A 14805-nucleotide genomic window follows, 5' to 3' on the forward strand; every position below is an offset into this window, starting at 1 on the left:
CCATCCTTTTTTTTTCTAATCACTGAAATCTAGAATTTTTCTCGCACCCTTGCATATAGCATTCACCTCTTCTGGGGAGAAATGGCATGGCACATAAATATGATACCATAAGCCATTCACTTTAGAGAGCTCAAAGAAATATATCACTCATTGATTCAACCCTAAGTTTGGTTTCAATAGATGAGAGCTGAGCTCACCCTGAACTATGCCAAAGGAGTGCGAATTCAGGGGTCCAAGGGTCACCTTGCTCTTTGAGAATTGATTTCCAAAGCTTTGTCTGGGATTTGAACCCAGGACCCCATGATCAACAGTCACCCAAACCGCCCAATCGACTACCATGCTCGCCAAATGCATTAATACTGACAAGGGAGACCACGAAACTTGCTCTGCCTTTTTCAATGCCGTATTTTTTATGGCCTTCGGAATGGTGAACACATCCCTGAACTAGTAGTGGTTCCGTTGAATGGGCATTAGTTTGGCTGTAATTAATAAATTTTCATGCGGTACTTTTCACAGGCCGCGTATAGTTCCATGATATCGCACCACTCAGCAGATGGGTCAGGTGGTTGAAAAAAAAGGTGGGGTAGTAGTAGAAAAATAGTCACATGTCTATGCTTGTGGCAATTAAAGTAATGAAAAAGTTGACGCCGTATGATCACAATGAAGGCAACAAAATATACAGCCATCACGAAGCCCCGAACCCTGGTCCCCTGGGTTATAGCCTTAAACGCTACAACTACCCCACCTTTTTTTTTCAACCACCTGACCCGTCTGCTGAGTGGTGCGATATCATGGAACTATACGTGGCTTGTGAAAAGTACCGCATGAAAATTAATTAATTACAGCCAAACTAAGGCCCATTCAACGGAACCACTACTAGTTCAGGGATGTGTTCACCATTCCGAAGGCCATAAAAAATACGGCATTGAAAAAGGCGGAGCAAGTTTCGTGGTTTCCCCTTGTGAGTGATAAGAAATATATGTAAAGAACAAATTCTCAGACAGGGTCAAAAATATCAATACGGTAGAGTGGGGTGAGTTCAAATGTTAGAATAAGCCCTAATGAGTATATTACATACATGGTTGACTTCCCAATTCTTATTCTTATTTATTTTCTCAATTAAAAATTGTGCCACACTAAGACCAGGTATATGACATAATGAATCATAAATTTCATTGTATTTCCAATTCTCATGATGAGATTATGTCTATTCACCCTAGTTCCTGAAATCTGTAGATAACTTGCAAATTTTAAATCTTTATTTGCAAGATAGAAACGGGTGTGTGACTTTGGGAAAATGTCATTAAATCTATTCTAAATTCATTCTCTTGATATATCCATCTGTTATAATTGTAATACACAGCAAAAATATCATTGAAACATAATCATTAAATATGTTAAAATATAATGTAATTAAACTTGCCCCATTAAGGAATGAGATGATGCCAGACTGGAGATAATAAAAAGCAAGCTCTATAAGATACATTCAATAAAACTAAATTACAAATAGAGATTTTAAAAGAATTAATGGAATCAAATAACCATCAATTCCAAAACAGTTAAAGTCCACTTGGAAGGAATTAGACACAAACAGGTTTTATGTATTCCTATGGCTGGTAAGGCTCTTACTTGGATTTTTTTCTATGAATAAAAATTGCATTCAGTGATGTTTCTATTTCAAAGACAAGAAATCAAAATGCCAATTGAGTTTGGAAGGATAAAATATCTTTAAAACCAGTTTTTCGAGAGCCTAAAGCAATTATCAATGCGGAGGAGAATCAGAGTTAAGTCACAGAGGGCCAGCATAAGAGGGAAAGTTGATATTCCCACCTGGCGGTTGTATGACGATATCACATTGGGGAGGTGATGCATGGTTTAGGAGTGCTGACATCAGCAGTCAAGTTGGGGAAAGTTGTCGAAGTTTGTGACAGACCCCGAGTGGATCATTCCCAGATTTCAGATATTTGCATCATAAGTTCTACAACGGTGTAGCTTGATTCATTATTCAATATTTTATTTCAGACTGTATGAACGAATAGCTTTTATAAGGATCTGATTTTTTTTCCTACAACAGATCAGTGTCAATGATTCCAATTTGTGCTTGACGACCAACCATCTCTTCTCCTCCACTATGCTCACTGCCTATGATAAAAAACAGTTCTGGAGATGTTTTCCTTCCAACTTCAATTGGCATTTGGATTTTCTGGCTTCCAGCTAGTTCACTTAAGCCAATTACCACCTCAACTTGAATATAACCAGAAACATGTCCATTCAATGGGAAGAGCCAAAAGTAATGGCTTGGGTAGCTTTCAAGATGTACATAGAAGTGGTTTTTCTCTGAGCTAGGTTTAATGTACTTGTGCTGTTTTGGAATTCACAGCTTAAATTTCTTTGCTTTGGATACTTATGCTTCCCAGGGTATAATCATTCCACCACACTGACCTCAACATCTGAGTAATTGCTACCTAATTCAGAGGTTTTCCACTTTTTTCTAGCAATACCAACAGTTACTGCTGGAAAGTTAGCAACCAGCAACTGTTCTCACACCAATGTTGATCAGGCAGTTCATAAATTATCATACTACATACTCAGATGTTCAGATGATCAAACATTGGATGCTTTTTCCTATTGGATATATTCATGAGAACTCATTAAAATACCTACGTACTTCAACAAAGAGGACTGCAATATTACAAAAGAATCTCTCCTGCATGTCTTTCTTCAGTGACATTTTGACAAACTCAAAGTATCAAGTAATGAAAACCAATGTTTTTGATAATGCAGAGTACATATTCACCTGACAAGTCTGGTGTCACTTTAATTGAAAAATTCTTTTAACTCTTTGATGATGATGAGTTAGGTGAATGTCACAACTGAAGACTGCATAACTATGGATATATTTTAATTTTTATCTCATTCCTATGACTTATGAATGAAACACCAAAATAACAGCATAGCATAAATTGCAGTAATATAGGTAAAATATCATCAACAGACCTAATGACAATTAGATTAATTATAGAACAATAATGCAATCATATCAAAAACGCAAGTTTCCACTGAGGGATGAGGGAATATTTGAACAAAGGAGATAATACATACATCATTTAGATGGTCCTGATAAAATATAAAAATGGCAATTTTAACAGAATATATCAGAAATTTGCTGCCAGAGAAAGATAAGCTAAGAGTATGATTTGATTACTATTCTGCAATTTGAAAATTGACCATAAATATATGGATACAAACGACTGACTAAGATAAAAGCATTCATTAAAAATAAGTTGATTAAGATGTGAAAAATAGGCTGAAATGGGATGAAGGACCATATTACAAAATAAGCACTAAGATAGAATTAAGAACCCTGAGAAGCACAAATTGGGTTATAGAAATTCAAAAGCCATCCAATACTTAAAGATATGCCAAATAAGGCCCAAGAATCCTTATAGAACAACTGACGCTTGGTTGCAAAGAAATAACACCATAATATGGTCACTATGATAATGGTCTATCGATCAAAATTTGAACTTTCACAAGAAAGATAATATATCGTACACCAAAAAGACAACCTATATTGTTAGTGCATGATAACTCGACATTAGTTATCTTGCTGTTGTATATCATTCCTTATCTAAGAATGCAAGTAATAAAAAAGATCTTCAATTTTCATTCATGATATTTGAACTTTCACTGACTTGAGTTCCTTTGTACATAAAAGTGTAAATGTAATGAACCCTAATATTCACTAACGCAATTAAATACGTCTACCTACTCTGAAAGAGGCCATGATCATCACATTAGAAAAGAGGTAGCAGAAGGAGATCACAAAACAAACTTCAAGCTTTAAGTGTAATAGTTTCTCAAAAATATAAAAACATTTAGTCCAATTCTACGTAATTAATTGGAGATCAGTACCTTTTCGAATCAATGAGTCACAACCAAACTAATAACGGGTAATAAGCAAGGAACAAATTCATGGTCGGCATGCCGTTCAAAATTGTTGGTTATCACTAATACCCTTCCTCCGCTGTATAAGTCATTACTTTATGGTCTTGTACATGCTACCTAACCTTGAAAGGCATGCACGTATCTAACTTATCACATTTTCACATGAAAAATGAATTTTTATCATTCGATTTTTTATAACCAAAGCCTAATATCAAAATGAAACTAGCACGCCTCACCAAGAACGGCACATAGGTGATTAGCTCATGTTGGAGTGACATTTAAGCCATACATTCTGGGGCAGTGCTTTCAGCGTTTCCTTCAGGAGCACCAACAACGGCAGTGATGACTACAACTGTGTATGGTGCGCACTCTGGAACACCAAGACGTGAACACAGCCAAGCGTAGAATCCCTTCTCTGGATCAGAAATGGCTGACCGCCAACATGCCAGGGAACAAGTCATCTGTCCAAATAAAGGGGGAAGATATCACTGTGACATTCGAATTGGAGGAGTAAAAGATAGGGAAGGTATCAGTATATTTGGTGGGCTCCTATAATTACATGGATAAGAGATATGAACATCAGCTGTTAGGACGGCTGACCTTCTTTGAACATGCTGTTATGATGATAACAGTATCACTCAGGGGCGGATCCAGGATTTCTTTCTGGGGGGGGGCACACCCAAGGCCATGTCCAGGACTTTGCTCTGGGGGGGGCACAATGTTACCTCGTAATACAAAACGAACGCAATGATAATGGGACTTTATTAAAATCTTCCATATTTTTCAAGGTTCTGGGGGGGGCACGTGCCCCCATGCCCTCCCCCCCCAAGATCTGCCTATGGTATCACTTGATATCCTTCAAGCTTCTGGACTCTGAGAAGTTTATATTTTCATTCAACATAGTTTACCTCACGTACTGACTTCATTATTGGGAATAAAAGATACAGTGTCCGGCGTGATGCGGTGGAAATCTTTGATATATAGCTTATTAATACAACTTGTCTGTTTCCACACTATTTAATTTTTACCGACCATGGTTTCGGCAGCTTGTGCCTTGACAATGGCACAAGCTGCCGAAACCATGGTCGGTAAAAATAAAATAGTGTGGAAACAGACAAGTTGTATTAATAAGCTATATATTATTGGGAAGTTTCATAATTATATTGATACCTTACAAGAGGTTTTTCTTCAAGCACAATGCATCGAAAAGGCCCGGGATAGATGCTTTGTTTGAAGGTTTTCGTAAAATTTTGCTAAATGTTTGTTTATAATACAAGGGTTTTACTGTAAAGGCAGTGAATTTATCATTTATTGAAATACAAGAGCCTACATCAGCTACTAAGATGGAAAAACAGAATTAACAGGGGAACAAACGCAAATAAAAACATTTCAAGTCACTTTGAAGCACAAATAAAACCATAAATATACTTATGAATGCAGTCCCCTGTTTTTGCCCAAAATCTCAATGCAAGGGGTTGTCATTTAAGATGGAGTACAATATTAGGAGATATGCATGCACTGATTGCATATTTTCATTCAACAGAGTTATTCTCAGCAGAAGTTTGCGAGGTACAAATAAGTTTTCATGCAATTGGATGAGAAGGGAAATGCTTTAAGTTACAAATTACCTGATGTAATGCTCCATAGAGTCCAAGTCCCAGAGAGAGAAGGACAATCATAAAAGGATAAGAGAGCACCAGCAGAGGGGCTAGCAATACCAAATAACACCTCCCACCTTGACTCCCATGGGACAATTCTCTTGATTCACTCTGAAAAAAATGCAATCAACACATAAACAATTAAATACAACAAGGGAGATACAGTGAATAAAAGAATTTATGGGATTAATGATTTGATGACAAAGAAGAGTATGGTAGGGTATTTGGAGGAAGCAACCAACAGCGGTAGGTCATTTGTGGTGTGAGGGAAGGGTAAGGATGGAAGGGTAGAGAGAAACCCTTTATAAACCTCCTCTTAACAATAGGTGCCACTGGAATCATGGCTAAACATGAATCCAACGGATTGAGAGTTGTGCTTGAAGTGCCATCTACAATGAACTCGAGCAGAGAATGGGTATTCTGGGAAAAATCTCCACCACCACTAGGATTTGAACCCAGAGCCACAGGCTTGTCACAAAAACTTTAGAAGGAAATTCGACAATCTAGCCACCACAGCGACCCAACAAAGAAGGGAAAATTACCCCAAGAAAAGAAACTAAGGCAGAGTTTCTTACGGTTTCTTCAAACAGCTCTTTAGGCCAATTCTCTCTTTGTAATGGTCTATCACAGAAATTGAAGCTGCATAATCCATATATTGATAAATTCATGGACTAACAATCGTGGAACACAAAACTTTCCTGATTGGATACTAATTATTACCACAATACTCACTCACAAAATATTTATTATAGACAATTCTGATTTTTATTGGAGTACTTTCCATTTCATTATAGTTCTGCTAGGCAATCTACAAGAAAATTGAAGGGTTCTGTTTTTTCATGAAATATTCCAATACCTGGATTAAATTTGAAACTCTGTTGGCTAACTACATATTTCAATAATTTCATTCCAGCATATTTCAAATCTCTATTCCTAATTTTCAACACTGAATGTAAAGACTTTGATGCAATGAAACTGATTTATTTCCTAGCAATACAAAGGTCACTATATGAAAGACTTAACACCACAAAGAGCCCAATGGAATAGGTAGATTAATTGTAATTGCACCATAATTGTAAACCAGCCATCTACTATATTTTACTGCTATTACAAAGTAAAATTGTGTTCTGTGAAAGGGGTGCAGTTATGTGATGAAATGCATGACTTTGGAATGAATTGCATGAACTGAAATGCATGCATATCACACACATAAGTACAATTCTGTAGTATGTAAAATATTTCAAGTCTGTAAAGGTACTTCTGTACTTAGTACATCTTTGGGTACATCCATTAGGTTTTACTGTTTTCCTGTGAAATTTCATTGAGCTTCTCATTTACTTCTTTCATCCAAAAACCCAGCAACTCCTAGTTGCAGTAAAAATTTGTAACCTGTGCCACCTCATTCATAAATGATTTTGCTTTGAGGCATCCAAAGGCTTAACAGTTGAACCTCAAACTCCTCAGTCAGCAGTCAAGTGCTCCACCCAACAGGCTATCACACTCTTCAAAAATCTACATGTTATCCCAAAAAATAGAGGACTAAAGCCATCTTATACCCCAGAATAGATTGTGTGGATTAATTTAGCCTTAACTTCTAAGTACCACGAAGTTAGCTTGCAAAACTTCCTTGATTGAAGATACAAATAAATAACTGACCTTCCTAGCTGATGAGACACCATTGAGGAGTCCATTCCAAGTGATGGTCCCAGCATGAAATGACGCAGCCGCTGACGAAAGGAAGGCGATGGGTGCAAACAGAAGAGTGAAGAGGAAGATGTGTGGCCCGTGACGAACTCCACACCCACCACCAGGGGCGCCCTCTGCTCCTCCCTTCCCTCCACTTCCCCCTGCGGCCGCCTCGAGCATCTCCAGCTCCTCCCGGGACACGTCCACACGTACGAGAGCTGGCGACCCCCTGCGGTGCAGCGGCCTCGCATCATCAGACACAGGGCACCACCACCAAATGCCTCACCACGAGATCTTCCACAAAGCATAGCGACATGCTTTTTTTATCAACTACCATGCAAATACAGGGGGTAAAACAAATACAAAAAAAAAAGATGAAAAGTAATGAGAGGAAAAAGAAACATGGATAAAAAAGAACTGTTAAAATGAAAATTATTTACAGAAAAATGTGTAACTCCTTTAAAGCAAAAAAAAAAATCCTTTCCATTATCCTATTAAATGGTGAAGCATATTGATATTCAACCCAAGGTTAGCAAAATATGTTCAATTATTATCCACAAACCACTTAAGCAAAATAATATACGGTATAATAAAGAAAATTGAACAACATGATATGTAAAAAATTTGACTTCTTTAAACCAAATGAAAAAAAATAATTAGATTGTCTCATTATGCACCAAAGGAAGAAATATTCAAATGATCTTTCAACCAATGACAGCATACACAGCAATTTGTTCAATTCAATGGTTTAATATTTCCATTTTCTACGGAAATCATGGCCTAGTCAAATCTAGTAAGTGTACGTTCACTTTAAAAAGTCGTTCCCACGGCTGGCACCAGAAACTACATTTTCCGCTGAGCTCTAACTTTGGGGTTTTGCCTCTACCTTCTGTGCTTTGAAAGGGTCAGTTTGACCTACTCTCACCGTTTGCTCAAGTCCTTCCCTTTGCAATAGTGAAGAATACCGAGTATTCTTCACCATTGCGAAATTCCTTGTGCCTTCCCTGACTTCCAGTGTCAGAACACAAGGCGAAGCATAAGTTCTCAGTCATGTGATTCTCACCCTGATATTATGCTACGATTGACAGTCTGAGTAGTCGGGCTTGTGCTAAAAGATATCGAGACGTATCTGAGATGCAACACACATACAAGGAAGAAATGAAAATTGGAATTCATGTCTGAAAGAGGATTCAAAAAGTTGCCCACTAAATGAACTTCTAGATTATGTCTTTAACACATGATTACCAAACACCATCAATGCCTATTGCTCTAAGTATTATTAGAAGTATTTTAGATGCTTTTTAACAGCACTCTGATACATGCATTCGTTATTCCTGACCATTTTCTTGAGATATATATTATCCTACAGTTTTTTACATGTGTTATCACACGAGGGTTTCACTCAATACCCATAAATATCTCGCTACTTCTTTTGGTAAAAAAAATTATATTTATCATCAAAGCAATTCAAGCCCATGCTATTGCTCATCTGAAATATATAATGCAAAAATTATCTTCTCTCGTAAATCAATTGCCTTACCGGTAGTTTTTGCTAGGTAAAAGATTAAAATACTTCTTTTTATTTCCTATTTACAGAATAAGTTGCGGTATTCAAAATATAGGCACTACTTGTATTAAGAATAACCTTAAACTTGGGGGGCAATGCCTATTTCACTAGTAAACATTGAAAAACAACTGAAAACCTTCCTCACCGACACAGGTGAACACTAACACTGTTGGTAACCGTCATACAAACAACAATATGAACATTGGTGCATATGTTTATGCATTTTTCACAAGACAACGAGGAGAAAAAATATCAGAGTGTAACGCTCAAAATGGTCCGAAAATTTTATTCGCATATGTGTTGCATAAGGTTACCAAACGATTTGGATGTTCTTCTCTTTTCCTTGCGCGATAGGTAACTAGCCAGCAAAACCTTACATTCTTGTGCAAAAAATCCACAAAGAAAAAATAAACCTTCTTCTCTGCTTTCTTCGATGGTGGAATTGTTTGGCTGCAGGGGGGGGGGGTCACGAAGCCTTCCAAACCTCATAAATTATGCTTAAAGCTCTTGGCAGGGATTAAAGTAGTCAAGTTGCACCATTTGCACAACCATTTCAAGTCAAATTGACCCCCAGTGGACAAGGAAAGCATAAGCAATACGCAAAGGTTGACTTCGGAAAATAACAGAGACAGCTGCACCGGGCTTGTGGACCAACTTTTTTAAAGTGACTGTACATATGCAAACCAAGAAATAAATATATAAATATATCAATTGCTTGACAATCCACTAGGGCATCAAGACACTGATAATTATGATTCACTAATCAAATGACATGTTCTTCCATCATACCCGACCTTTAAAAGCATGTTCAAAATCTAACCACCATGAAATTAAAACCATTGATGAGGAGAATAACCATATGGTAGGTTAGTTAGGAAAATGAGGCATTAAATCGATTGATAAATTGGGAGAATTATGCTATGTCTACATCACTACTGGATGATTCAACAAGAGAGAATTGTTAGAATGAAAATGCCAGACATACTTCTCAAGAAATCATCATTTAACATATGAGCCCACCACTGGCATACTGGGATTATGAAAATGAATGTCAAAAATTTGCCCTCCTGTAGTTAAGTACTGAAATAGCTCCACCCTCATCTATCCAGTCAAACCTAAGCGTGGAAGCACCAAGAGTGTCTATGAAAATGAATATATACATGCACTATGTATAACTAGGCTCTTCAGTACTAGGGCCAAAGTCATGCACACAGTGGAGGCTATGTTTTCTATTGCAAACAAAAAAATTACAAATTCCAAGTTCCAAAAACACAATAAAATTCCTTATTATTATGAAAAGGAAGATATATTATTGTCCAGCTTTTATTTTTAAAGTCAGTGAACTATCAATGAATAGGGTAGTTTCCTTCATCAAAGAAAAATATAGGGAATTAATTGCAATTTGTTATCCACCATTATTGTATTCATAATATAAAAATTATTTGGTTTTAAAAATACCAGTTTAGACGAATTTTAATGGTCAATTTTAACCTCATTTGAAAAAGGACAGATTGGTGGCCATGCGATACCACTCCACATGACGTCACAGGGGCCCAGATGCTATTCGAGTAGTCAGGAGTTCTACATCGTCTGAGATTACCAATGCATGCATGAGGCACAGAGCTCAGGGAAACATCTCTTAATAATCACCTATTAAAATGCCTATAATCAGAATGTTTCCTTCGCTTTATAGGGTATTAATAATCCTTATTTAAGCCAAGCGCTACCTGCTAGCAGCTTGCATTGTATCAGCACTCATAGCCTCACACCAAGGTGGCTTCACACAGCGGCAGCCAGAACCAGAATGACGTCACATGGGCTTTTCCCAGCATTCGTACTTAGCCGTCGCATTTTTGCACACTTGAAAATTTTCACTTTTTATTAAATCGCGAAAAATAGATACCATCATTTAAAAATCTAAAAGCAAGAAATACAAACTCCAGGAGTAATAATCTTTCGATTAAGGCAATAAAAAAAATATGAAACCACCTTATTGGGGCAAGTTTCATTAGCATGCCCCGAAGCTCGTGGGTCTAAGGCACCTTAGACTCACAGAATTAAATGCTATGGTATTTGGGGGAGGCGACCGACAGTAGTGATCATTAGTGTAATGAGGGAAGGGTAGGTGAGGAAGGTTGAAGAGAAACCCTGTGTCAGCATTAGCCTGCTCTTAGCGAAAGGAGCCAAGGGGACCGTGGCTTAACCCGTCAATGCCCACGGGTGCCATATGGCACCCAGTGCAGTGCTGAGCTAATACTCCTGCAATGCATTTAAGATGTGAATTATTAGCATTCATTTCGGTGCACATACTTAGTAGAAGGTTTCCTCTATTATTCAGTCAGTTTGAATTGTGTTCATTGTGTTGAGCTCATATGTATCATATTTTTTAAAAGTGAAATATGTGTTAATTTAAAAAAACTTTGGGCGCTGACGGGTTAATGTCCCATCCGGATGAAGTATTGCGCTTGAAATATCCTCCACACAACATTCAAGCAGCGATCCACCAGTCTCTGATAATTCTTTACCACCACCAGGATTTGAACCCGAGCCCCCAGGGTGAGAAGACCCTAGCCACCACACCAACCCGATCCCCACAGAATTAAAACTAAATTATGGTATCCTGAACTCTATCATTGACTGCCTTAAATGAATATGTAACAATCATTGACACATAACAGTAACCAAGTTAAAAGAATCTCATTGAGTATACTAACCCATGAATGGCCCTCAAAAATGATCTGTATACTAGTTGAGGATGTATGTATCAAGTAAATATTTTTGATTACAATGACATGCTGATTACTTTTTCATCAGTATACCATCAGCAGCAATTTTTCATAAGTCTTAAATCAGCGGCTATTCATTTCCTTGACCAGTCTCAACCTCTCTGAATTACAAGCCAAGACTCGGAAGTGACAAAGGGGCTAGAGTTCAGGGCTCAATAAACGCGCTGAGCCAAGCTTTTTCAGTCTTGCCACTGACTGTAAGCCAGCTATGACAACTTAAAAGTTGCTGAAGTGCAACATCATGAAATCCTTGAAACCTTGCCTGATTAATATAAGTAAATAATAAAAGTAAGCCAAAAGTAAAGAATAAAATCGACAAGCCTTTATGATTGCAACCACCACAAAAACAGTAGGAAAATTCACAATTTTGAGAGGCAAGGGTGCTACAGGAAAATTAATACAGGCAGGGAAAACTACGGACTTAATAACAGAATGAGTCTGTTAAAAGACATTGAATAAATAGAGTAAATGAAAATATTTGAGTTGATTCAGGAAGAGAGAGAGAAAAGCATTGCAATATTTGTCGCAAGAAGTCCTCACTCTTACCCATTATCTTCTTTTCCTGATTCTCTCCGTCCCCGTCTAACTGTACCAGTGAGTGTCAGGTATTGTCTGCCGTTATCTTCAGTCCCAGATACTGGTCCATCTGTTATTCCAATTCCTCGACCTGGAGCTGAACCTCGTCTACGACGACGTCTGCCGGAATGCCGCCTTCCTGTGCCAGTTTGGTCAGTCTGTTTTTCCAGCTCGTCAGCAGAGAGGTCATCGTTGAGAGATTTCTTGCAATCATCATCAATTTTGGCATCCGAAATACTCTGAAATTAACAATACCGAAAAGCGATTAAGCGGCAAACATCACGGAATAATAATTACACAAGAAAGCTAGGTTATATTTACCGCTGAATCCAGCCAATAAAAATCTTATTAAAGCAGAAACAACATTCGAAATCACTACACAACTAACTATTTTTTATGTCAATGCCAAAGATGACACCTTAAAGTAAAATACCTTGGGAGTAACTCCGTTTTCCGATTGATGTATTTCTGGGGAGGGGCTCGCACCGTTGGACACTATCTTCATTTGGCCGTTCTTCACCGGCACGAAAGCCGAAGGTGGTTTCAGGTCGTCCATGATTTTCAAAATACTTATTTATGGGATTAAGTGTGGAGCTGAAGACCTAAAAACCTCAAATTTTTCCAACATTTATAACTAACATGTCACCGCAGTCTTTCAGCACTTGTTTCAAGTGTGTTTGGGATTGCTGCGCAGACGAGCACAGGCGAATACTGCGCATTAATCGAGCGAGATATTGACCAATGAATTTACACCAGGAATTTGCGCCAAATTTTAAAATCAGTCGTTTTAGCACAGCCGAATTAAATATTTTTATAGGAATTTATTCCTGAAAGAAAAATAATATTTCAATTAATAACTCCCCCCGTGCTTTTTTTTATAAAAATATTCCTGAAATTAGATTTTGGTCCGTCCTTGTCGGGCCAGGGAGCGTTATGTCTGCCGGTCTCTTCAGTCCCTGACACTGGTCCATTCGTAGTCTATCACCAACGAAGCTGGAGCAAGATTATGCTTATGCCTACCGTCATCCATGTTAAAATAAAGTTGAGGTGGTTGAAGAAGTGCACCGACAAAGAAGAATTAATTATATCATATTTTAATTTTATAATTTACTTGTCGTAACCACAATTCTCATCGATATTCATTCTGGAGTTCAATTAAAAATTCTGAGGTATTCATTTATCTCATTATTATACATTCTAGCAGAGCTAATTAAAAATGTGAGAGAATTTGCTTTACAAAAGCTTCTGAAAAATGTACTCAAAAGGAGATTTACCAAGTGACTTGGAGAAGATCATCATTATTTTCATTCCCAAATAGAAAAGAGCAGAGAGAAGATTTTAGGACCATAACCCTAAAAAAGTATGCAACGAAGATATGTAATGACAAGAATTATTTAATGAAGAATAGAACGTGAGCAAAAGAATTCTTGGATGAAGACTAATTCGGATATAGTTTATACAATAACCAAGTAGCTATGATAAAATCTGGATCCCAACTGCGAAGAAGCAAGAATAGGGAAAGGACTGAGACATGGGTGTGCACTCAGGGCCGCCCATAGACGTCTTGTGGCCTTGAGTAGAGTTTGGGTGTGAAGCCCTCCTCCCCCAAAGACAGATAGCCCTCTTAACTCTGTGGCCCGGGGGGATCGGGTTGGTGTGGTTGCTAGAGTGTTGGCTTCCCACCCGGTGCACCCGGGTTCAAATCCCAGCAGCGGCAGAGAATTTTCAGAGACTTCCCGATCCCTGCTTGAATGTTGTGCGGAGGACATTTCAAGCGAAACACTCCGTCTGTCGGATGGGACGTTTAGCCGTGGTCCCCTCGGCGCCTTTCGCTAAGAGCAGGCTAATGCCGACGCCAGGTTTCTCTCCAACCTTCCTTACCTACCCTTCCTTTATGGCACAAATGACCTCAGCTGTCGGTCGCCTCCTCCAAATACCATACCATTCTGTGGCCCGGGGCAGTCTGCCCCTTTGGGTGGCACTGTCACCATCGTCTTTAATATTTACATCAAGAAAGCTGTCAATGAAATCAAAGAGAAGGTTCCAGGTGAATATATCCATCAAGAAAGAATTAGTATGCTGCAGTTTGGTGACAACATAGCAGTCATAGTTGAGACAGAGAATGATCTGAAGAAGACTTGGACAAATATGGAAAGGACAATGGGCAGATATCAGCTGAAAATCAACAAGAAGAAAATTTAGATATTAGTCTCCAGCAAAAAAGATGAGACTGGAATTAACATCCATCATATTAGGAAAACAAAAGCTTGAAGGGGTGATAGAGTTTTGCTCCCTAGGAAGCTGATTGACCAATGATCGGTGAAGCAAAATAGAAATCATAAGTACCTACATTAGCACAGGCAAAGAGGGCATTCTACAAAAAGAAGAATCCATTAACAGCAGAAAATACTAGCATAGAAGGAAGGAAACAATTCATCAGATGTTACATATGAAGGACATTTCTCTATGGAAGGGAGGCTTGGATGTTGACAGCAGCAGAGAAGTGGAAGAGTGGAAGCATTTAAATGTGACGTTACCAAAGATTGATGAATATAAATTGGATCAATCAATAAGGTAATGAGGA

General features: G+C 38.1%; 1 protein-coding gene across 1 annotated transcript; it reads right to left on the reverse strand.

Annotated features, from left to right (window-relative positions):
- Positions 1-2070: 2070 nt before the first annotated feature.
- Positions 2071-12904, reverse strand: LOC124164154 (transmembrane protein 169). The gene is made up of 5 exons (XM_046541347.1): positions 12655-12904; positions 12192-12460; positions 7263-7521; positions 5577-5717; positions 2071-4409 (listed from the first exon to the last, which is right to left on the reverse strand). Exons 1-5 carry the CDS (start codon positions 12775-12777, stop codon positions 4227-4229), a joined length of 975 nt encoding a protein of 324 aa, XP_046397303.1. The 5' UTR covers positions 12778-12904; the 3' UTR covers positions 2071-4226.
- Between the last annotated feature and the right edge of the window lie 1901 nt (positions 12905-14805).

Source organism: Ischnura elegans, chromosome 8 (assembly GCF_921293095.1).
Source record: "Ischnura elegans chromosome 8, ioIscEleg1.1, whole genome shotgun sequence".
In the NCBI taxonomy this organism is placed as follows: domain Eukaryota; kingdom Metazoa; phylum Arthropoda; class Insecta; order Odonata; family Coenagrionidae; genus Ischnura; species Ischnura elegans.

Coding starts and splice junctions, on each gene's coding strand:
- LOC124164154 (XM_046541347.1), bottom strand. CDS start 12,777: ATGGACGACCTGAAACCACCTTCGGCTTTCGTGCCGGTGAAGAACGGC. Junction 12,461..12,654: donor AAAACGGAGTTACTCCCAAG/GTATTTTACTTT, acceptor TGTTAATTTCAG/AGTATTTCGGATGCCAAAAT. Junction 5,718..7,262: donor GTGTCTCATCAGCTAGGAAG/GTCAGTTATTTA, acceptor CATTTTTTTCAG/AGTGAATCAAGAGAATTGTC.